The 24,344-nt window shown below is 46.3% G+C and overlaps 1 protein-coding gene across 7 annotated transcripts in view; it reads right to left on the bottom strand.

The window, feature by feature from the left end:
- The window catches only part of LOC143822371 (gamma-aminobutyric acid receptor subunit alpha-3-like), a 78,258-nt gene that overhangs the window by 24,658 nt on the left and 29,256 nt on the right, over positions 1-24,344 (bottom strand). For 5 of the 7 annotated variants that reach the window (XM_077307414.1, XM_077307415.1, XM_077307413.1 and 2 more), the window contains exons 4-9: positions 21,226-21,296; positions 12,288-12,508; positions 11,403-11,485; positions 6,849-6,983; positions 5,883-6,035; positions 2,526-2,737 (exon numbers count right to left, since the gene is read on the bottom strand). In XM_077307414.1, coding sequence (XP_077163529.1) covers positions 2,526-2,737; positions 5,883-6,035; positions 6,849-6,983; positions 11,403-11,485; positions 12,288-12,508; positions 21,226-21,296 — 875 coding nt within the window. The remainder of the gene's footprint in view (positions 1-2,525; positions 2,738-5,882; positions 6,036-6,848; positions 6,984-11,402; positions 11,486-12,287; positions 12,509-21,225; positions 21,297-24,344) is intronic. The other 2 variants (XM_077307416.1, XM_077307418.1) reach the window with 1 other exon arrangement.

A 24,344-nucleotide genomic window follows, 5' to 3' on the forward strand; every position in this document is an offset into this window, starting at 1 on the left:
AATATTATTAGGAAGCAAGGCTGTGTATATGCCCATCTGGGGCACGTCCCCTCCCTACCATTCCAGGCCTATCATCAGCCATTGGGGGGAGCAGGTCAACATGAGCATACATGGTCATATCACCCAATAATTATTTAACAGATTTAAAAAATATATTAAAAATTAATTAACTCCCACCCATTCAGGGAACCCTTCCAGGGCCATCAAGAAATTCCAGGGTTTCATGAAACCCAAGTTCAGAAAACCTGGTCCAGAGGAAAATTCATTCACACATTATGTTCGGATCCTTTCCAACCTCCATCCCATCCCTCAAGACACTAGGGTGGAGGCAAAGGCGAACAACCCACCTCCAATACTGATGCTGTGTAATGCCAGGGTGATTAATAATAAGACCCACATCTTGCAAGACTACTTTGCAAATAACACTGTGGACCTGGCATGTGTGATGGAGACATGCGTCAGGGAGGGTGTGACAGTCTCCCTTGAAGAGCTAGCCCCTGCTGGGTTCTCTGTCTTGGACTATGCAGTGGAGAGGTTTTCTCCTTCAGGGCTCTTCCAATTCTGTCAGTCCCAGGAACTGAATGTGTAGGCCTCTAGTGGACCTCAACTGAGAGTGGGGCCATCTAGTTGGTGTACTGTGCACCCAATGCACCTCTAGATGCCCTGCCAACCATGCTAGAGGAGGTTGAGGACAGATACTACTGTTCCCTAGACTTTTAATTCTGGGAGACTTTAATGTCCATGCTGAGCTACCACCCTCTAGAAATGGGCTGGACCAGTGTCAACCATGGCAATGCTAGGGCTCTCGTAATTTGTTGTTGGCCATACCCATCAAGCAGGCCATACCCTGGTCCTCATTTTCAGCATGGGGCTGAACATGGATCAGCTAAGGCCATGCCATGGTCAGACAACTATGCCCTAAGGGCCTGGCTAAGGCTGCCACTCCCTCCTCAATTGGTCACCAAGCAGATTTCAGGTCTCCCGCAGAGACTTATGGATCCGATTGTATTCCTGAATGCTCTGTGGAACCCAGTGCCTCCAGGCACTTCTCTAAATGGTCTGGTCAGTGACTGGCACAACAGAATGCTGGCCACCATTGATGAGAAAGCTCTTCGACTTCCTCTTTGCTCCCGTCTCAAGCTGGCCCCTTGGTATACCGAGGAGCTTCCCAAGAAGAAATGGGAACAGAGTTGAATAGAGTGAGTCTGGAGGAAGACTCATGATGAAGCTTCAAGAACATCTTATAGAATTCAGTTGAGAATTCAGGTGGTGAAGTTGGCAAAATGCAAATTTTACTCGCCCACAATCTAACTCATGCCCAGCACAATTATTTAGAATAGTTTGATCTCTTACTGCCCTGGAGGAAGGGTGCCAAAATAATAACTGATTGGACATCAACTGTGAGGCATTTGCAAGTCATTTTGCAGACAAAATCTTGACACTCCGCCACGACCTCCCTCAAACCTTAGTTGCAGAAAGTGAACTAAAGTCCCCTTGGCCATCTTTGGAGAGTACCCTAAGTAACTTCATACAACTCATCCTGACTGAAGTGGACAAGATGCTAAAGGCAGTGAAGCTAACCACATGCCTTTTGGACCCTTGCCCATCATGGCTGCTAAACACAACTGATATAAGAATAATATCCCCCCTTCATGAGATAGTAAAACTTTCTCTCTCAACAGGAGAATTCCTGGAAGGGCTAAAAGAGGTAGTAGTTTGAGCACTGCTATTGTCCCATCTTGCACTTAGTGTTTCTGGGGAAGATGCTTGAAAGAGCTGTCGTGTACCAACTGTCAGCATTCTTGGAAGAAGCTTCAGTCTTAGACCCATCCCTGTCAGCCTGGCCATGGGATAGAAACAGCGCTAGTTGCCCTGATGGATGATCTCCATCACCAGTTGTACTGGGATGGCACTGCTCGTGTTATTAGATCTCTCAGCAACATTTGACACAGTTGACCATGAGTTTCTAGCTCACTGCCTCGCTGATGCCGGGATTAGAGGGACTGCCCTTCAGTGACTGATCTCCTTTCTCTGGGATTGTAGACAGAGAACCTGAATCAGTCACCTTCCATTGGCCCCCCAGCCTCCCTCCCATGAAAACAACCACCCATTTGTCCAACCCATGAGGCTGTCAGTATGCTGTTCTCACCATTGTTCTATTGCTCTATTATATTATTCTGTTTGTTATCACTGTATTGTTACTGTTTATAACTACTGAGTTACTTGTATTGTTTCCCTGCTTTATGTAAACTGCCCTGAGCCTCAGGGGAGGGCAGTAAAGAAATATAATAAACAAACAAACAAACAAATAATAAATAATCCATATCACACAATGATAGTGCAATATCCAACTCTCCTGTGGATGTATACTGGGTCTACTTGATGGACTCCAAGCATCACTGCTGATGAATTCAAAATTCGGTACTGTTTGGAGAAAAATTGGACACTTTGGACATCCCTACCGAAAAGTGAGGTATATTTATGCCTGGCTGGCCCTTTTGGCCATCCCTTCTCCATGATCTCACCTTCAGTTCCTGAGCCTCCAGAACCTTCTTGCCGTCCCAGGCCCAGCTGCGTTTTGTGAAGTAGTTGACTGCTGCAAATTCAATCAGTGCAGAAAACACAAAGGCATAACAGACAGCCATGAACCAGTCCATAGCTGTTGCATATGCCACTTTCGGCAAGGAGTTTCTTGCGCTGATGCTCAGAGTAGTCATGGTAAGCACGGTGGTGACACCTGCAGAAACAAAACCAGAGAATTTGTTGCTGAAAAGGGCAAAGTGTTTCTCTCAAGCTGACTTGACCGGCTTGCTATGTACACTCCTCCTTTGGCCGCTCTGCCACAGAAGCCTCCACCCTGAGATGCTATGAAAGATGCATCAAAGGTCAAAGGAACTGGTGTCACTACTGGCCACAGCCTGGTTGATGTTAGTGGGACTGTGTCCCACTGTACTATCATCACATTTATCCACAAGCACCTTTTATACCTGATGGCAGGCACTGAGGCCAATTGTAAAGGAAACAGGAAGCTGGTAAAAAGGGAAAGGCACCTCAGTGTCAGACCTCAGATCAGTACCTGTTTCCTCCACCCATGAGTGCAGCAACTGCATTTTCCCCATGCCTCTGTTTTCTTAACTATCCAGACAATTCCAGCTGTCCATTATGAAGAGGCTTGATGGCATCTGGCCAGGAGGACCCACCTGTCCTGTTTCAGGGCATAACAAGGGAGAAAGGCTGCCTTTACTAGGCAAAGACATAGGGAGGTGTTTGCTGCTTTTGGCTTTGAGCAACAACTATTCTGAGGAAGTGTGCATGCGCATGAAAGCTCACACCTTGAACAAAACTTTGTTTGGACTCACAATTTGTTTAACCAGTCTTAAGGCAACTTGAAGATCTGGCTGATAGATGGGAAAAGGACTCTGGCTGTGTACATAATTCCCACCTGAGGAGGCAGGAGGGAGAATCTGGAGATGCCCACTGGATTGGATTAGACCAGGGGTAGTCAAACTGCGGCCCTCCAGATGTCCATGGACTACAATTCCCAGGAGCCCCTGCCAGCAAATGCTGGCAGGGGCTCCTGGGAATTGTAGTCCATGGACATCTGGAGGGCCGCAGTTTGACTACCCCTGGATTAGACTGTGCTGTAAACATCTTGAAAGGAAGGGCTGGTTGGGTAGCAGGAGCATTTAAATCATTCCAAGTACAACCTATTCCATACCTGACTAGGAATGATTCATTAGAAGACTCAGGTAAGGGTGCAGTAAAACTAGAATATCCACTTGCATGACTTCTAGCCATACCATCTTGTATGGCTTCACCCCACGGTGCTGTGATGGGAAGTGGAGAAAAAGGGGGCACAGTAAGCTTGCAGTGGACATGGCCCTGACCAGAAAATGTGGGGAGGCAGCTGATCTTTCTGCTACTGAAAACTCAGCCATAATTTGCACATGCAGATACATTGTCCTTTTGGATTCTCACTCTGAGTCCCCAAAGCAAGATGCAGTCTGGGATACTAGAAAATGCAGCCTCTAATATCAGGGAGGTTGGTTTTCCTTTGCAGACATTTTAAAGATGTGTATGTACTTTTCAAGGAAAGCTGAGACTGAAGTCCAAAGCATGGGTTAGATTCTGGTCTTTTCACTCAGTTGCCGTACTTACTACAGCCCTGTCTCACATGGTTATGTCCATTCAAGATAAAGATCCTATGATATCTGGCATAGCCTTTTTGATGGTCAACCAAGGTACCTCCTTCACATTTTCACCAGGAGCAAAGCTGTTTGGCATTGATAAATTCATCCAGTGAGTGGCAGATTTATACTAGATTATGGCTCTTCTAAGATTTCTAGGTCACCTCCCCCAGCTGGTGGCCGTTTCCACAGGACTGTCCTTCAACAAAGCAACAATTTGTAGGCTTTCAGTCCCAGCATCAAGAAAGATACCGGCAGTAACCAGACAGGAAGTAAATATCTGCATTCAGTAAATACCTGCATTAATTTAGACATGACACCTAGGAGAAAGCTCCTGCTACAGAGAAAATGTCATATTCTTAGGTTATATGAGCACATACAATTTTAAAAAGTCAATGCTCTTTTCTCTCTGGATCCCCCAGAACCTATTTCTGGTGGAAAGGAGATGTAAGGAAGGCTCTTCCTCCCCTCTCCAGCCATGAATGCCCCCTGTCCACATCTAACAGTGCAGGAGTGGCAGGATATAAATTTAAATAGAAATAAATAGAAATAAATAAAAAATAATAATTTGTTCTGACAGACTGACTCTCAGAGGGTATGTGGGACACGTATCTGCTCTGGAATGGCTTTGTCAGGGCCTCTCCCTCCCTCCCTCCCTAACACACACACACACACACACAGAAACTGCCTTCCCTCCCTCCCATTTCACCCCTTACCTGTTGGTTTCCCAACCTCCTCCCTATTTCCTCTCCCTTCCCGCCCTCACAAACACACACACACAAACACACACACAGACTCCCTCCCCTTCCCCCCCTCCCATTTTCCCCTTTACCTATCGGTTTCCCAACCTCCCTCCCTCCAAGCAAGCAAACAGATGCACACACACACACACTCCCTCCCTTTCCCCTCCTGCTTACTTGCTCCTCTGCTGCTGCCTTGGCACACCTGCGAGTATGCATGTGCATGCACACAAGTGTGTGTAAACGTGTGCACTCTTTTCCCCCTCCCCCCCTCCTATTTACCTGCTCCTCCTCTGCTGTCTCGGCCCCCATGGGTTGCACAGTGGCTACCTAGACCCCAGAGGCTGGCACAACTGCCGTGAAGGCCTCGGGGGCAGGACAGCAGCTGTGAATACCTTGAGGGTAGGGCAGCCACTACCTCAGCCCCCATGGGGCTTGCAGCAGCTGCCCAGGCCTCAGAAGCCAGCACAGCCACTGGCTGGGCCATCCATCTTCTGGCTTGCTTCGTGGGTGGAACGACAGACATCATGTCCATCTGCATTTCCGTTGCACAAGGCATGCAAGAAGATGTGTCCCACATCAAAAACCAAGATTCCTTTATGTGTGTTCAATGTCACCACTTCTTGACCCTAGTTGCTGGGCTCTCCCTTATAATCCTTCCCACCATCCCATTCTCTACGGGACACAAACTCAGTTCTCACTTCTGTTATTTGTTCCTTTATCATTTGTATGCCAATTTGCTGCTATTTACATGTCTTGCCAATTGTAGTCCATGGACATGGCGTTTGCTGGCAGGGGCTCATGGGACCTGTAGTCCACGGACATCTGGAGGGCCGCAGTTTGACTGCCCCTGGTTTAAACCTTATCGAAATGGAATTACAGAGAGTCATGCAGAAGGTACTCTTGTCCCTTCCCCCCGTGGGCTGCCCTGAGGTCCTTTACACCAGAAACTCACCAAATACAGTTCGTGCTGGGACACTCTCCCTGTTGAGCCAGAAGGACACCTGGGACAGGATGACGGTCATGATGCAGGGCAAGTAGGTCTGGATCACAAAGTAGCCGATCTTGCGCTTGAGATGGAAGTAAGTGATCATCATAACATACACCCCTGGAGGAACCAGTAAGGGAGGCAAGGGGAAAGGGACACATCACTCAATGCAGTTGCTGAATCCATGCTTTGCTAACCGGGAAGGCCATCTGGAGAGGGGAGGCAAATCTCCCGTGTCCGGAAACACTGCCAGGGCATGTTGTGATTACTGACTGCCTCTAAAGAATCCAGCGGAATGCAGGGCAAACGGTTCCAAAAGCAATCGTGGGCCAGTCCTGTAATCCTCTCACAGATGTTCTGAAGCCCTTTGCCCTTGCAGCCTGGACAATGTGTCCCGAGGGCAAGGAGGCAGCTGTGCTTCTCATTGGCTCCTGGTGTGTGTGTGTGAGGGGGGGGGAGGAACTCCTACAGGGCAAAGGCACCTATCAAGGACAAGGGCTTGGCTCCCATGCTTGACTCACCAGGAGTCTTGAAGTCTTGAAACTGGCCTGACTTCCAATGAGATGCAAGGGAGAGAAGAAATCTCCTCTGGAATACTCCCATCTGCTGCCAGCATTTGTGGCCACTTCCCTACCACTCCCCTACTCTCCTAGACCAAGGGTTTGTCTCACACTAGAGATGGTGCTTAATTATCTCCACATGATTGCCTTGGCTGGATCAGAAAACGTGTTTCTCTCTGTTCCCTCTAGGCGTCTGGCAGTTAAGGGCCTCCCCTCCATCTGCACCCTCACCCAGCCTTGACTGAGGTTTAGGACCCTGACATCGATGAACTAGGATTGCGGCTCATGCCAGTTGTGGGGAAATTGCCCTCCTGAGCCCTTCTGCCATGATGCGGCTGGCTGCAGCCCCAGAAGAACCAGGTTGCTCTCTTGCCTGTGCTAGTTTCAATGTCCTCTCTTGAAACAACATGGCCCAAAAGGTCGTACTGATTGAGACGTGACCCTCCTTCTGCCACCTCCACTTTCCCCAGGGTCCAGTTGTAGTTCACCTCGGACTTGGTGTAGGCATCTAGGGAGGAAGGAGAAAAGAAAGACTGTGAGTTGCCATCTGCAGCCCCTGCCCAACCTAAATTGGGGCATAATTTGCACTGAGAGCTGGTAAAGGCCACCAATGCAACTCCAAGGTCAGGAATGAAGGCAGGAATCAACCCTGCCATGCCTGGCACAGAAAGGTCCAGAACCACCCTGTCTCTGCATGAAGACTGGATGTGAGCCAGTTAGAAAACAGGTCCCTCTCGATCAGGCTTCCTCAACCAGGATTTTGTAAAATCCTGGGGTTTCTTGACAGCCCTGGAAGGGTTCCCTGGATGAGTGAGAGTTAATTAATGCTTACATATATTTTTAAAGTAAAAAATTCATGGAGTGATATGATCACTTACGGCCATGTCGAACCCCTCTCCTAAAATGGCCACTGATGGGCCTGGAGGGGGTGTGAAGGGAAGAGGCCCCGGGTTGGTGTGTCCACAGCTATGTTTCCTAGCCATGTTCTGCATGATCTGGGGTTTCTTGAAACCTAAAGAATGTTTCGGGGGATTCTCAATGATAAAAAAGTTGAGCCAATCTGCTCTAGAGCCTTCAGTCTAGTAAGGGTTCAAGCCCTTTGAGTTCTTTGCCTTCCTATTCCCACTCCGGCACCAAACTACAGTGCCCCCAGCTGGAATAGAGTGGATATAATTTTCAGGTGCATGCCGGCCCAAAACTACAGCGCCTATTCAGCCTAGGAACCCGCACAACCTACAGATGACTGGGTAGCTCTCCAAGGCTTCTCCCTTACAAGCTCACTCCATTCCCTGAAACAGCCACAGGAAAGGGACTTCCTGACCTTGAGACAGGCAAGGCTGCTAATCATGGGGTTCTCTCCACCCAGTGCTGCTGCTCTAGGCAAACAAAGGAAAGCTAACCAACAGCTGAGGAAGCACATGGTTATGTGGGATGCAGCCAGGAATTCCAGGTCATTAAAAAAAAAAAACACCACCTGCTTATCCTCCCAATGAAATAAAAATATGCTGGCAAATATTTATTGTAGGGAAGTGTGCTTCATTATCATTTTAATTGCTGGAGTAGACTGAAATAGTGATCTGGTGGTGACTTTGAATACACAAAGATGGGGCTGCCAGGCTGCTCTCAGGGGCAGGAAGGCACCACCCCTGGGCTGAAAGATCTGAACTGACTGCCCCTTCCCTGCTTGGCCCACAATAAGATCTTTCTTCCTGAAAGAAAGGGAGGCAGGGGTAGTCAACCTGTGGCCCTCCAGATGTCCATGGACTACAATCCCCAGGAGCCCATGCCAGTGAACTCTGGCAGGGGCTCATGGGAATTGTAGTCCATGGACATCTGGAGGACCACAGGTTGACTACCCCTGGACTAGAGCATTCTCTCAGCAAAGGGGACAAATGTATTGGGAACAAGAGGGGAATTAAATAGTTAAAATTATATATTTAAAATATAGTAGGCCATTTTTAGGACATTATAAATGAAAATAAGGCTATAAATAAAACCTTACCATCCTTAATTAATTCCCTTGGTGGCTCTTTAGGCCTCATAGTGGTCAGAATCTTTAGAAACTTGAAAGTTAGCCTGTTAAAAAGCAACAGACTCAAATCTAGCTAGAGAGGTTTGACTGGGAGACTTTGGGCTAGTCACAGTTCTCTTAGAGCTGTTCTCACAAATCATTTCTCTTAGAGCTCTCTCAGACCCACCTACCTCAGAGGGTGTTTGTTATGGGGAGAGGAAGGGAATGGTGTTTTTAAGCCTCTTTGAAATTCCTCTGAGTAGTGAAAAGTGGGGTGTAAAACCCCAGCTCTTCTTCTTTTTCTTAGAGAATCCTGGGCTGTACATGCAGAAATTGTCATCTTGTGTGTGAATGGCCTCACTTCACCGGCCAATTGAACAGCCCTCATGTATGGCGTAGTTGTCTGAGTTCTGGACTGGGGCCCAGGAGACCAAGTTCAAGTCTCCACTCAGTCATGAAGCTCATGGGATGATCTCGGCCAGTCACCCGCCTCACAGAACTGCTGACAAGACAAAATTCAGGAATCTGTGCTCCTTGAGGGAATGGTGGGATACAGAAGTGATCAGGAAGCACTATGGACTTTGTTACACAACCCAAATCTCTCCCTCCAGAGGCTACAAGCTCTTAGGGACTTTACCTGAAGGTCAATTAGGGATGCTTCAAAATTCATGGCAAACAGGTGCGCATGCCTTGTTGGACCACTGCAATCACTCATGAGCCAGCCAATGCTTGGATGCAGCCTGTCCACTGCCTTGTGAGCAGAACAGCCATCTAACAGATCTGTGGCTGCACAGGAGCTGTGAGAGCGGACGTGTATTTCCTTCTGGCAGAGGAGTCATTTCCCCCTTGCAAGTGTTTTGCATCTGCATCGTATGTGAAATCAATTCTCCCCGAGTGCCACGGATGGCCAGGTCGGGTAATTAAATAACATGGCAGGGGAACCAGGCCTTTCAAAAGGTGGTTCAGAAATGTGCATGCACAAAACAACTTCGATGATGCCAATTTAAATGAACACCGCTCTGTAGGGCTTCCAGCCCCATCCTCCAATGTTTATTTATAATCACTGATGGATGGATTGTGTGGCTCACTATTTATTCATACAATTGACTGTCAAGTATCTTGTGGCGATAACAAGCCTGTGGGACCGCGGGGAACTCGAATTCTCATGGAGCTGTGTGAGGACATGTATGTGTCAAGTGCTGCTAATTACCCTGTACTGTGCTTTTTCCTGCTTGAATACATGAAAAGTAGCCCAAATGAACAGATTCAAACTGATCACAAATGTCTGAGTAACTAACAACAACAACAACAACAAAAAACCAGCTCCATGTTTGTGAGCTGTACTGGTGGGTGTTTGAACACCCCAGTCCCAAGCATTCTTTATATTGCATGCCTCCTAAACAATGCTCAATTCTCATCAACTCACTAAAGAGGGTGTATTTTAATCAATCTAGGAGGGCATCTTTGTCTGCATTCCTGGGAAGTCCTTTGAATTAGAAACTTCCCCTTTTCCATGGACAGTCAGAATTTGTTGTCTTCATGACTGGCACAAGGTATTAAATCTGCATGGAACTTGTCCTAGGGTTCTATAGGGCATGGTCCTCCCCTTGATGCTATTTGCTCTTTATTTAAAGCCCGCAGGAGAAGTCATTTATAGCTCTGAATTGGTTGTCACCAGCATGCTGATGACATCCACCTCAGCCTCTGTATGTCCACATTTTGTGACTATGCAGTCAAGTCTGACTGCTGTGAACAAAATAAAATGGAATCCTGATAAGATGGAAATAATGTTGGGTGGGAAAACTGAGGCCCTGAAGGACAATGTGCTTCTCACTTTCAATGGAATTCAGCTGGCCTTTGCTGATTCAGTTAGGAGCCTAAGGAGAAACTGCTGAAACTAGTTAATATAGCCACGAAAAATGCTTTCTTCCAACTTTGGCTCCTTCCCTGATTTAGCTGGTCTAGTCAGCTATATCCAGGCAATAGTAGCATCAAGGTTAGACTATTATAATGCATTATTATACAAAGGTTTGCCCTTGAAGTTACCTTGGAGATTCCATTTGGTACAGAATGCCACAGCTTCTTTATTAATAGGAGCTAGGTGGAGCATGCATATTACAGCCATTCTGCAGTCACTCCATTGGCTTCCCTTCGATTACCAGGTTCCATCTATCTCTCTCTCTCTTCCTATGTTCTACCCTGACAGCTTTGCTTGTCGGTTAAAGGCCTTTAGCTGGTGCCACCCTCCAAATGGACAAGAGGCACAACAGCTTTCTCTGCTGTAGCCCGCATCTTTTGGAATGGTCTGTCTGAGGAGGTTAGGAGGGCTCCCACTCCTTTGCCGTTCCACAAACTATGCAAAATGGATTTGTTCAGAAGGGCTTTTCCTGTTAGTGTAGTTGACCCATTCAAACAATGGAATGGTTCAGGAAGGTTCTTTGTAATGGGAAAGGAGCAGACTGTACCTCTGCATATGGTGTGTATTATCTACTCTTACATGCATTACCTTGTCGGTGCTGCATTGTTTTCTACTGATGTAATACCATTTTTTCTGTATTCTATCTGCACTCTGCATCATGTCAAATATGCTATGCTTATTCAGATTTCTGTAATCCTCGTCCTCTGCCAAGTTTATATGGATGGTATCAATTTACACTGTTTAATCTGCTTTGAATCTCAGTGAGAAAGGTGGACTGTGCATATCGTAAACCAACAAGCATGTAAAGTAAGCTATAAGAGAGTGTAATAGGACACATTAAAATAAAATAGATGCTAGTCAATGGACTGATGAATGTAGGCTGTCACTTGAGCTCATACTCAGAAGTTCTGGCTTGCCTAATTAATAGGCTATTAAATCCCTGCCCACTGAAAAGCATGAAAGCAAAGTTTTGTGTTCCCTTGAAGTCTAGTACTTACAGCTTCCAAACTTCAGTGGACAGGCATGGACATCCATTGGGAAGTCTTCCAGATGCATGGGGCACTCTGCATGAATAGTCAATCTGCAAGACATAATGGCCACTGCTAATGGGATTGTTGAGTGTGAAACCTACTGGAAGAATCCCATTGCCAATTCTGTTTTCCCAGGCCCAAGCAATGATTTTTGGAAGAAATCTACATGCATTCTTATCATGCAACTGAGCTTCCTCAACTGATCACTTTAATCCAGGTCCCAGATGTTAACACACTGACAAAAAATGGTCTTTCCCAATATTTGATATTTGATTTTTCATTAACAAATTCATTAACAAATCCTTAGGCTGCCTAAGGAGGTGATGAACTCCCCCTCACTGGCAGTCTTCAAGTAAAGGTTGGATACACACTTTTCTTGGATGCTTTAGGATGCTTTGGGCTGATCCTGCATTGAGCAGGGGGTTGGACTAGATGGCCCATATGGCCCCTTCCAACCCTATGACTCTATGATTCTATGATTTACAGTCTTTCAGACCAGATTTTTCATCTGGAGATGCTGGTGACTGAATCTGGGACTTTTTGTATGCAAAAAAAATGTACTCCTGGCCACAACCTCTACCCTCTGAACCACAGCTCCGTATTGAGATTTGGCTTGATGAAAATTACATTGAATATCAAATGACAGTAGAGTGATATGTCACATCATACCCAGGATATAGGGCAGGAATTATACACAGGAAGGTCTGGGATCAAGCTGCGTTAAGCTGTGCAAAGCCGTGGAAAGGGTTTGGAGCTCTTTATACCTTCTTTCCTGGGGGGCTCGGAGCACCAGTTCATGATCTTATATTGGTCAAAGAAATAAAAGCACTTAGAACATAAAGTGATACCTACCTCATGGTATAGAGAAGAGTGCCATTATCTACCAGCCGAAGCAATTTGTTGGGTGTGGTCATGTTGTGGGCCACTGATTTCTTGCCATTGTGGAAAAAGGTATCTGGGGTCCAGATCTTACTGGCCAATAAGTTGTTAAGGGGGAGGATCTTCATTGGACCATCAAATTTTAGCCTCTCATCTCGCCAGGACTGCCGGAAGAAAACATCAATGGTGTATTCCTGCCAGAGAAGATAGATTAAATTGTAAGCATTATTACCAAAAATCACAGAAATAAGACCAAAAAAACCCCCCAACAATCCACCATTGGTCTTTTGGGCTGCACAAGCTTTAAACACCTTTCAACTGGGTTCACAAGAGATCTATAACCTTGAAGACGCAAAGCTATGGATAACGTTTTGTTTCGAAACTAACTCACACTTCCCCATCATTAAGGAAGATTGCCATAGCTATCAAAAGTGCAGGGGAGTTTTTATCCTGCCTCCTTCCAACTGTATTAAATTAGCAGAACAGCAAGGAGATTTCTAAAGCTGTCTAACCTAGAATTGAACCTTGGATCCCTTGTAGTAGTTGGGAGTTGCCTTGACAAGTGAGTGATATTAAGGGCAATTTTTGATGGATAGGGCTTATGCATTCATTTATGAATCTAAACATTAATTCCTTTCATGGGCTATTATTATACTGGCTCACCCCACACAGTTTTTCTTTCTTTGGATGATATTGCCCTAAAGATGGTTGCCAAAGGTTCAATTACTTTTTTTTAATCTCAGGGGGACCTGAACATAAGACATACAAAATCTAACAAATTTATCAATGACTGGGTGAGCTACATAGATACTTAAGCTTCTTGTCTTAGGCTGCTGTCCAGCCTGTCACCAAGAGACAAGCATTCCATCAATAGGATATTCAGGACCATGGCCAGCTCACCTAGAGAGCTAGATGACTGGAGGAGGTGTAAGTATTGTTCTAGCATGGATCTGGGGCAGAATTAAGTTTAAAGAGCCTGACACCTCATGGAGACTCATGTCACAAGACTAATTTCCCCCTTTACTCTGGAAGAGCTGGAATGCCTCCTACTGCTTTCAGGTCTGGTAGAGTAGTGTTGGAAGTCCCTCCAGATAATCTGGTGGCTTGACCCATTCTCATAGGGTGAAGCCAAGAAACCCTTTACAGGGACAGGGGTTGGGGCATCACTATACTTTTTTATTTAATTTATTGACCACTACTCCCATTCCATGCTGGCTTGGGGTGATTTACAATAAAACCCTCATAAAATAACAGTGAAATACAGTTATAAAAGCCTCCAGGCATCATAATCCCTATTTGTCTCTCCGAAACCCCCAGTTCAGTGCGGGTCAAAAACGCCTGCTGCCTACACTGACCACCCAGCTGGCCTTGGGGGGAAGGGATACCTCCTGTCCTAGGTTTATGGGGCATCCTGAAGAAAGACTCTAGATCCTCCGCGGCCTGGCTTCAACCAAATACCTGGTGGAGGAGCTCTGTCTTGTAGGCCCTGTGGAACTGTGCCAGCCCTGTCAGGGCCCTCAGCTCTTCTAGGAGCTCATTACACCAGGTTGGGATCAGGACTGAGACCCTGGACCTGGTTGAGGCCAGGCTCACCTCCCGTTGGATGGGGTCTACCAGCAGATTCATGGGAATTGTAGTCCATGGCCATCTGGAGAGCCGCAGTTTGACTACCTCTGCCCTAGATGATACTTATTGTAGGTGAAGGGAACTGGTTTTAAGGTCTAGATCAACTGCTGATAATTGCATTTATGTCATTCTGTAAAAATTGGAATAGCAACTGGGGGTGGAGGAGTTGATATTCTCCTCTCTCTTTCTTCTTCTTACTTGTGCACTTGGTGGATAGATTTTTGCAGGGCTGACAGCTCTATAAACATTCAAATCTAATAGGGAGTACTGCAGCATTGTCTGCAGCTCTTTCCCATTTTTTCTCAATGATTCATCCTGGGCAAAAACACAGAAGACCCAGTGACAAGTGCAGACAAACAGTGCAGACAAGTACAGACAAAGCCCCAAATGTTGGTTTCCACAGTAACAGTAGGGGGGATTGGCAAGTATAAACAGTGCCGGAAACTTGTACCCTGTAGCCGCCAAAACCACTTATCGTGGTAAGCACAGCAAGCTGCCTTCTTACTGGGTCATTCTTGCTTGTTTGCATTGCATTCAATGGACACAAAAACCTTGATTCACACTGGGCATTTTCTCTCTTCTGCTGATTCCCTTCTGCTCTTTGGAACAGTAGGATCACTGCAGTGAGGCTGTTTTTGCCTTCTGCTGCCTCTTAGAGTCACAGGTGGCTGTGCAGTTACAGGTGGTTCTGGAACCTCTTTTCTTTTGTGCTTAGGCCAGCAGGTCACCCAAATCTGAGCCTAATGGATCTAAAGCTGTGGGTGGATTCCCTCTCCACTCCCCAGGGAGCAAAAGCACATACCTGCTCTGGAGCCCTCTGCTGAAATTACCATATATAATCGCGTATAAGCCTAGTTTTTCAGCACCTTTTTCACACTGAAAAAGCCCTCCTCAGCTTATATGTGGGTATATATGGTAATCATTGCATGGCCTTTTGCAAATGCGTACTGCAAGCTGAGCTTGCTCTGGCAGCTTGTAGGACATCAACGGATTGACTGTTGGACTCTGATCTTTTTTCCCTTTTGTCTTCACTTCATACTCTTCTTAATCACTTCTTCCAAACTATTCTTTTGGTTTCTGTGGGTGGGGTGGGTTGGGATTTGGGGGTGCGTTGGGATTTACTATTTCTTTCTCCAAGTGTTTCTTCTTTTATCTGAGGGGCAGCATTGTTTGCCTTTTCTTCTTGGGGTTGTGTTTCTTTTAAAAGTTGATTTTTACAGATCTTTCCTTCAGTGTTCAGTTTTACAGTTCTTTATTCCAGTGTTTTGTTCTTGGGGGGGGGGGACTGCAGTTGTAGTTAGAGTTGTCCATTCTCCCAGTTTGGTAGCTGTTGTACTTGTTGTAGTAGGTTGGCAACTTCAGGTACTGTTGTTCTGCTCTGGTTTGCTGGCCTAGGGGACACTGTTTGGTTTTCCTGCCAGAGCTGTTCTCACAGAGCAATTCTCTCAGAGCTCTCTCAGAGTATCTGGCATGAGGAGAGGAAGGGAAGGCAATTGTAAGCCACTTTGAGACTCCTTTGGTTAGTGAAAAGTGGGGTACAAAAACCAGCAACTATTTGTCCTCTTGACTTTTCTGTATTTGTGTGTGTGGGGGGGAGGCTGGATGAGAGAGTCTGTGATGATGCAGCATTTCCCACCCTTGACTTATATGCGTGTCAATAACATTGCCCAGATTTTGTGGTAAAATTAGGCGCCTCGGCTTATATGCGGGTCGAGCTATATGCGAATATATGCGGTGCCTATCCACCAAAGTCCACTAAAGTCTCTGCTTAGCAACCACCTACTCCTCTGCTAAGGTGACCAGATTTTAACATTGGTAAAGTGGGACACCATTGACCGGGGGGGGGGGTCTTGATTAAAACTTTATATGGAGCAACAACAATTTTCATAGAACGCAAAAATAGTATTGTAATATATACATTTTTAAATTTCAACATAAGTACAATTTGCCAGGTGCCCCCAGATGTCCCTCCAAAAGTGGGACAATCTGGTCACCTTACTCCTGCCCCATGAACTGGAGATGGGGTTTCATGTTTTAATACTGCCATAGTCGACATCCAATCGTGCCACAACCCACAACTGATTTTCATGCTCAAAGAGCCAGGGATGGAGAAAGAGGCCAGGAGTGAGACCCCCTCCTCTCTTTCTCTTTGGCCGGATGGTGCTAGTTGGTTTGCTCTTTGTCCGGGAGCCCCTGAAGCATCACAGTTGCTACGCATGGGCCAACAGGGTGGAACAAGCAAGCAAGGTACAGTGGGGATGAGACATGATGTTCTATATCTGCCTCCCTCATAGTAAGTATATTTGGTTAAAAAAAATCACTCAGCAGAGAATACCTTCCATTTCTCAATACCTTTACATTTCCCCCTTCTTCACAGTTCATTATACATGCTCCCTTAATCAAATATGCTCCACCTTAGAAGTAATTATGAGATACTCCCCGAGGGTTGGATGGCTGAATACATTAAGGTTCTTTGCTTTGGTGTGAAAGGGAAGAAGGTAGTGTGACAGCAAGAGAGAGACACCAGGCCAAATTAAAAGCAGCGGCTCGAGTGACATAGAATTAACTTCTCCCCCCAGAGGGAGAGGGCCTTCCAGGGCCAGAAAGAGCCCATTGATGGGGAACTCACAGAAATGGAATATTATAAAGCATTAATTATTTCCCAACCCCCTGGGACCAGTCATTTTGCTTTTGGACTTTTCAGAGAAGAACAGCCTTGTAGCCTCCTTCTGTGCTAGGCAGCCTAGCCCACGAGGCCTCAGCAAGAACCCTTTGTCTGGCTGACCTGCCAAGATTATGTTCCTTCTTGCAGGGGTCAGGCCAGAAGCCTGGCTCATAAACAACGCTGAATGGTGGGCCTGATTAAGTCTCCCAGGAGGGCCAAATCTAGCTACCCCTGGCCCACAGGGAAAAAGATATAAGTTGGAACAGTCGCCACCATACTGAACCATAGCAAATAAGTGTAGGTCTTGGGCATTATCAAGGGTCTCTTGGTCCACTATGCTTAGGGATATCTGGCTAGTGTGATAAAATTCATAAGGACCGGGAAAATGCAGTTCCAAGCAAGGTGGGTTTCTACAGATACTGCCCACTTCATTCTGTGAAGTTTTTGTGAATGGGGGAATGCCAGGAAGGAATAAATCCTCATCATTCAGAACAGGAATGGATCTTTCAGTAGCACGGGGATTTTTACCAAATCTATTGGCATGAAGCTACCAGGGCTGGTTTGGGAAGACTTACAGTAAGTTACCCTCCCCATTTCTGTTTTAATTAGACAAACTGTTGTGGGAAGAGAAGCTTTGATTCAGCTGCTAACTTTTCATTAACTGGTTTCTCTTGGCAATCCAGGCCTAGCTGTCATTCTTTCTCTTCTACTCACTCCCCCCCCCCCGGAATGGTCTCATGTTTTTTTTTTTTTTCTCTTCCATTTGCCCCTTCTGGTTCCTTTGGTGGAGAGACAGGTTATTTTATTTACCAAGATATTTATCCTCTGTGTTGCTCACAAAAATGGACCCAGAGCATCTTAAAACAGTTTTTCCATTTCCTCCCACTTTCTCTCACAACAACCTTGTAAGGTAGGTTAGCCTGATAGAAAGTGACTGGCCCAAGGCCTCTCAGCGAGTTTCCATGGCAGAGCAGAGCCAGCTTGGGGTAGTGGTTAGAAGCACGGACTTCTAATCTGGCAAGCTGGGTGGCCTTGGGCTTGCCACAGCACTGATAGAGCAGGAATATCAGGGCTCTCTCAGCCTCACCTCCCTCACAGGGTGTCTGTTGTGGGGAGAGGATGGGAAGCCGCTTTGAGATACCTTCAGGTAGAGAAAAGTGGCATATAAGAACCAACTCTTCTTCTTCTATCAAAGTCAGTCCTGTAACTCTTCACGCTGGAAAGCTATTGCTGGTCAGAGCGGAAGTCTTCCACATCACCTACTTTTTGTTGTTGTTATGTGCGAAGTCGTGTCCGACCCATCGCGACCCCATGGACAATGATCCTCCAGGCCTTCCTGTCCTCTACCATTCCCCGGAGTCCATTTAAGTTTGCACCTACTGCTTCAGTGACTCCATCCAGCCATCTCATTCTCTGTCGTCCCCTTCTTCTTTTGCCCTCGATCGCTCCCAGCATTAGGCTCTTCTCCAGGGAGTCCTTCCTTCTCATGAGGTGGCCAAAGTATTTGAGTTTCATCTTCAGGATCTGGCCTTCTAAAGAGCAGTCAGGGTTGATCTCCTCTAGGACTGACCGGTTTGTTCGCCTTGCAGTCCAAGGGACTCGCAAAAGTCTTCTCCAGCACCAGAGTTCAAAAGCCTCAATTCTTTGACGCTCGGCCTTCCTTATGGTCCAACTTTCGCAGCCATACATTGCAACTGGGAAGACCATAGCCTTGACTAAACGCACTTTTGTTGGCAGGGTGATGTCTCTGCTTTTTAGGATGCTGTCTAGATTTGCCATAGCTTTCCTCCCCAGGAGCAAGCGTCTTTTAATTTCTTTGCTGCAGTCCCCATCTGCAGTGATCTTAGAGCCCAGGAAAATAAAATCTGTCACTATCTCCATTTCTTCCCCATCTATATGCCAGGAATTGAGAGGGCCGGATGCCATGATCTTTGTTTTCTTGATGTTGAGTTTCAAGCCAACCTTTGCACTCTCCTCCTTCACCCGCATCAACAGGCTCTTTAGTTCCTCTTCACTTTCTGCCATTAGAGTGGTATCATCTGCATATCTGAGGTTGTTGATATTTCTCCCTGCAATCTTGATCCCAATTTGTGACTCCTCTAATCCCGCATTTCTCATGATGTGCTCTGCATACAAGTTAAATAGGCAAGGCGACAGTATACAGCCTTGCCGAACTCCTTTCTCAATTTTGAACCAGTCAGTGATTCCATGTTCAGTTCTCACTGTTGCTTCTTGACCTGCATATAAGTTTCTCAAGAGACAAATAAGATGCTCTGGTATTCCCATCTCTTTAAGAACTTGCCACAATTTGTTGTGCTCCACACAATCAAAGGCTTTAGCATAGTCAATGAAGCAGAAGTAGACGTTCTTCTGGTACTCCCTAGCTTTCTCCATGATCCAGCGTATGTTGGCAATTTGATCTCTAGTTCCTCTGCCTCTTCGAAATCCTGCCTGTACTTCTGGAAGTTCTCGGTCCACATATTGCTGGAGCCTAGCTTGTAGGATTTTGAGCATAACTTTGCTAGCATGAGAAATTAGTGCAATGGTGCGGTAGTTTGAACATTCTTTGGCATTGCCCTTCTTTGGGATTGGAATGTAAACTGACCTTTTCCAATCCTGTGGCCATTGTTGAGTTTTCCAAATTTGCTGGCATATTGAGTGTAGCACTTTTACTGCATCGTCCTTTAAGATTTTGAATAGTTCAACTGGAATGCTGTCACCACCACTAGCTTTATTGTTGCTCAGACTTCCTAAGGCCCACTTGACTTCACATTCCAGGATGTCTGGCTCCAGGTCAGTAACTACCCCACTGTGGTCATCAGTGATGTTAAGTTCGCTCTTGTATAGTTGTTCTGTATAATTTTGCCACCTTTGTTTAATCTCTTCTGCTTCTGTGAGGTCCCTACCATTTTGGTCCCTTATCATACCCAACTTTGCATGAAACGTTCTCTTCATATCTCCAATTTTCTTGAAAAGATCTCTGGTCCTCCCCATTCTATTGTTTTCTTCTATTTGTTTGCACTGTTCATTTAAGAAGGCATTCTTATCTCTTCTAGCTTTTCTCTGGAATTCTGCATTCAATTGGGTGTATCTTTCTCTTTCTCCCTTGCCTTTCACTTCCCTTCTCTCCTTAGCTATTTGTAAAGCTTCCTCAGACAGCCATTTTGATTTCTTGCATTTCTTTTTCTTTGGGATGGTCTTAGTTGCTACCTCTTGTACAATGTTGCGAACCTCCGTCCACAGTTCTTCAGGCACTCTGTCTATCAGATCTAATTCCTTAAATCTATTTGTCACCTCTACTGTGTATTCGTCGGGGATATGATTTAGTTCATACCTGAGTGGCCTAGTGCTTTTCCCTATTTTCTTCAATTTAAGCCTAAATTTTGCAACAAGAAGCTCATGATCTGAACCACAATCAGCTCCTGGTCTTGTTTTTATTGACTGGATAGAACTTTTCCATCTTTGGCTGCAGAGCACATAGTCAATCTGATTTCTGTGTTGACCGTCTGGTGATGTCCATGTGTAGAGTCGTCTCTTGGGTTGTTGGAAAAGAGTGTTTGCTATGACCATTGTATTCTCTTGACAAAATTCTACCAGCCTGTGCCCTGCTTCATTTTGTACTCCAAGGCCAAACTTGCCTGTTATCCCGGTTATCTTTTGGCTTCCTACTTTAGCATTCCAATCTCCCATGATGATAAGCACATCATTTTTTGGCGTTGTTTCTAGAAGGTGTTGTAGGGCTTCATAGAACTGATCAACTTCATCCTCTTCAGCAGCAGTGGTTGGGGCATAGACCTGGATCACTGTGATGTTGAATGGTTTGCCTTGGATTCGAACTGAGATTATTCTGTCATTTTGGGGATTGTATCCCAAGACTGCGTTTCCTGCTCTCTTATTGATTATGAAGGCTACTCCATTTCTTCTGCGAGATTCTTGTCCACAGTAGTATACCTGATGGTCATCTGAATTAAATTCACCCATTCCTGTCCATTTTAGTTCACTGATTCCTAAAATGTCGATGTTCAGTCTTGTCATTTCTTGTTTGACCACGTCCAGCTTGCCTTGATTCATGGATCTGACGTTCCAGGTTCCTATGGAATAAAAATCTTTACAGCATCGGACTGTCTTTTCGCCACCAGTTACTTCCACAACTGAGCGTCCTTTCGGCTTTGGCCCAGCCGCTTCATTCATTCTGGCGCTACTCGTACTAGCCGTCTGCTCATCCCCAGTAGCATATTGGACACCTTCCGACCTGAGGGGCTCATCTTCCAGCGTCATATCGTTATGCCTATTGGAACTGTCCATAGAGTTTTCATGGCAAAGATACTGGAGTGGTTTGCCATTGCCTTCTCCAGTGGATCACCTTTTGTCAGAGCTCTCAGCTATGACCTGTCCGTCTTGGGTGGCCCTGCACGGCATAGCTCATAGCTTCACTGAACTACGCAAGCCCCCTTGCCACAACAAGGCAGCGATCCTTGAAGGGGGACATCACCTACTATCTGACCTTTATAACTGGCCATACTGAGGATTATACCTGAGAGCTTCTGCATGCAAGAGAGATGCTGCACCACTGAGCCACAGCCCCAACCCCTGGTTGCCCACACGGATCGTGCTCCTTACCATATCTGTGTCTGAGACAGGCCCAAAACTTGTCACGTAAATGTTTGTCTTGACTTCAGTTACGTCGTCTGCTGAGAGGGGGAGAAAAAAAAAATCTATTAGGGATGATTTGCATTAGCATAGCGAATGCTTCCCTGTGTAATTTCTACCTTAGTGTTGTCTGAATTTGCTGTGCCAGCTGCTTCCCTGGATTAGCACAGAATGATCCACTATTGTGCTCAGCCATGTACACTGAATAATGGTCAATTTTCTAAACACATGACGGGGCATGCAGGGCTCCACCTAAACCCTCCAGGTTCGTTTCAGGGACGCGTTCCTCCAAGTGCCTTTCAACAAGAAGTACCTTACATCATGCCATTTTTAACCTGGGTGGTTTAAGCCTCCCGTTTTCTATATGAGGAAGAAGAAGAGTTGGTTCTTATATGCCGCTTTTCCCTACCCAAAGGAGGCTCAAAGCGGCTTACAGTCGCCTTCCCATTCCTCCTCCTCCTCCTCCTCCTCCTCCTCCTCCTCCTCCTCCTCCTCCTCCTCCTCCTTCTTCTTCTTCTTCTTCTTTCTATATGTTTTTTTTTAATCCTTCAACAGGAGAGGCATTGAAAGACCCACCAGATTTAGAAAGAGCAATGTGATGGATGCTTTAGATCAGGGGTAGTCAACCTGTGGTCCTCCAGATGTCCATGGACTACAATTCCCATGAGCCCCTGCCAGCGTTCAGGTGTCTCTGCCTGCTTTGCAGGCCCAAATGGGATGCTGAAAATCTACAACTGTCCATTCCTCCAGAGCTCTCCAGATGCTGCTTCTTCTTAAGAAGCCTCTTCTTTAAAGGAGACACAGGGGCAGACCCTCAACATCCATGACACCAAACCCCATGCTCTTCTCAGAGACTCTTTGCATGAAGCCTCTGATGTCACCTCACATTAAGAAAGCAATAATCTACCTCTAACCATCTCACACTAAAGAAAACAATACTCTACCCTGGAACCAAACAAAAGAGAGAGGAATTGTGGGCATACAGAAGTGAACACAACAAGTACAGATTCAAATGGGTGACCTTTCAGTGGCACATCACAGGGTCGCTTCCTTGCCCCTTGTCCTGAACTTGCTCCCTTCATTTGAAGTCTCCCCCTCCCCTCTTCTGGCCTATGCCTTTCTTTGCCCAGGATACCCCCCCCCCATGCCCCGTTGTTTGGGCAATCACTCCCAACTCCCCAGGCAAGTGAGGCGGTGGATCATTTACAATATGACTGAGTGCTATTTTTATTTGCTCCTCTGAAATGCTGGCCGCAACGGGGCCAGCATACTGATGAGCGTCAGCTTTGGGGGTGCTTTTCTTTCCATCCCTTCCCAACTGATTACGAGCTGGAATGGGCGGGGGTGGGAAGCACAGAAGACCGGCTGCTTGCATCACAGAAGGAAGCATTGCCGGAAGGGACCCTCCTTGCCCAGTCTTCCTTTGAGGAGGCCAGGAGGAGCCAGGTGTGTGCCCTGGAAGAACGTCAAAGTGAGTCTGCCGCTTGGGAAACTCCAAATGCAGCTCCTCTTCCTCAAGGCAAGAGTTCCTTCCTGTGCAGATGCTGTGCTTAGGTGACAGATGTGGGATATGAAAGGAGGAGAGCTGACGCCTCCCTCCTATCATGGGAGCAAAGCCAAGCCTAGCTGGGGGAACTGCAAGAGATGGAGGTGTGTTTGGTGGAGGGGGGGGGTGATGTTCCAAATGTATCCAGAGATAAAAGAGCTGCCAGTCTGGGGAAACATACCCAAATGGGGTTATCCCCAAATGACTATTCCAGATGCAGCCTTCACTCTCTGGACTTCCCCTTCCAGGCCTTACACACTAGTCACTCACAGGATGGCTTGTTCTGGGGCTAAACTCCCTCTTGGATGGCCTGGCAGCTGTAAAGCATTTCAGCTCTGGCATCAAAGGGTGCTCCCAAACTCCTTTGGCTACAGAAAGCCAGCGCTGTCCTTGGAGACGCCACAGCTGCCAGGAGAAAAGGCGGTGAGCAGAGTATGAGAAAGGGGCCCACTGGCATTTCCACATGCATAAGCAAGTGCCCACCAGAGTGCGCCTCAAAGATGAGGGAATGGGATGTCGTGGTTCAATTAGGCTTAGGGAGGGCTGGGTTTGCGCGGTAACTCTGCCCTGGAAGCTTGCTGGGTGACTGAAAGCCAGACACTCTCTCTCCACCTGGTCTACCTTGCAGGGTTATGGGGTTAATGATGGGGGCAGGCAGAATGAGGATCTAAGCTGCCATGGGTTTCAGTTGAGGTGGTAATTATGGTACAAACCAACCAATCAAGGTTGGGCTCCATCTATGTGGTTATTATTATTAATTATTATTATATTAATTAATAATAATAATAGTTATTATTATTATTATTGATTTACCATCTTCCCTAGTGGCTCCCTAATTTATGTGGCACTCTCATTGGTTAATTAACAACAGTAAGACATAAACATTAATAAAGCATATCATAAAATCAAAACTACAAACACCTTGGTGCAACCATGCGCATTCTTTCTGATGTAAATTGTCGGAAGTAGTTCTCCAGGGAGGGGGGTGTGTGTCCAGGGGAGGCCCCAATGGATGCCACAGGATCACTGGTTAGAGCAAACCTTCTCAACCAGAGTTTCTTGACAGCCCTGGAAGGGTCTTCTGAATGGGTGGGAGTTATTTATTTATATAAATTTATATTTATCTATAAACATGTGTTAAACATTTATCAAGTGATATAACCATATATAGTCATGTCCACCTGCCCCCCCCCCCAACATGGCCAATGATGGGCCTGGAGGGGGTGGGAAGGGGAGGGGCCCTATGTGGGCGTGTCCACGGCTATGCTCCCCAACCAGATTCTGCACAATCCTGCCACTTCTGGGGTTTCTCAAAGTCTGAAGAATGTTTCAGGGGTCCATCACTGGTATAAAAGTTGAGAAAGGCTGGGATAGGGGCTCTACTAATCCAGGCAAAGACGTGTCTAGGCTCAGCAACGCTTCAGGGCTGGAGACCAATGCAGCTCATCTTGCGATTGAGATTTGTCAGAGTTTTGCACCACTTTGTACAGTTAATTTGCAAGAGACCCTCCCGATGGGGAGAAGCGAACCGCACGGTGCCTGG

Source organism: Paroedura picta, chromosome 13 (assembly GCF_049243985.1).
Source record: "Paroedura picta isolate Pp20150507F chromosome 13, Ppicta_v3.0, whole genome shotgun sequence".
NCBI classification, from domain to species: Eukaryota; Metazoa; Chordata; class Lepidosauria; order Squamata; family Gekkonidae; genus Paroedura; species Paroedura picta.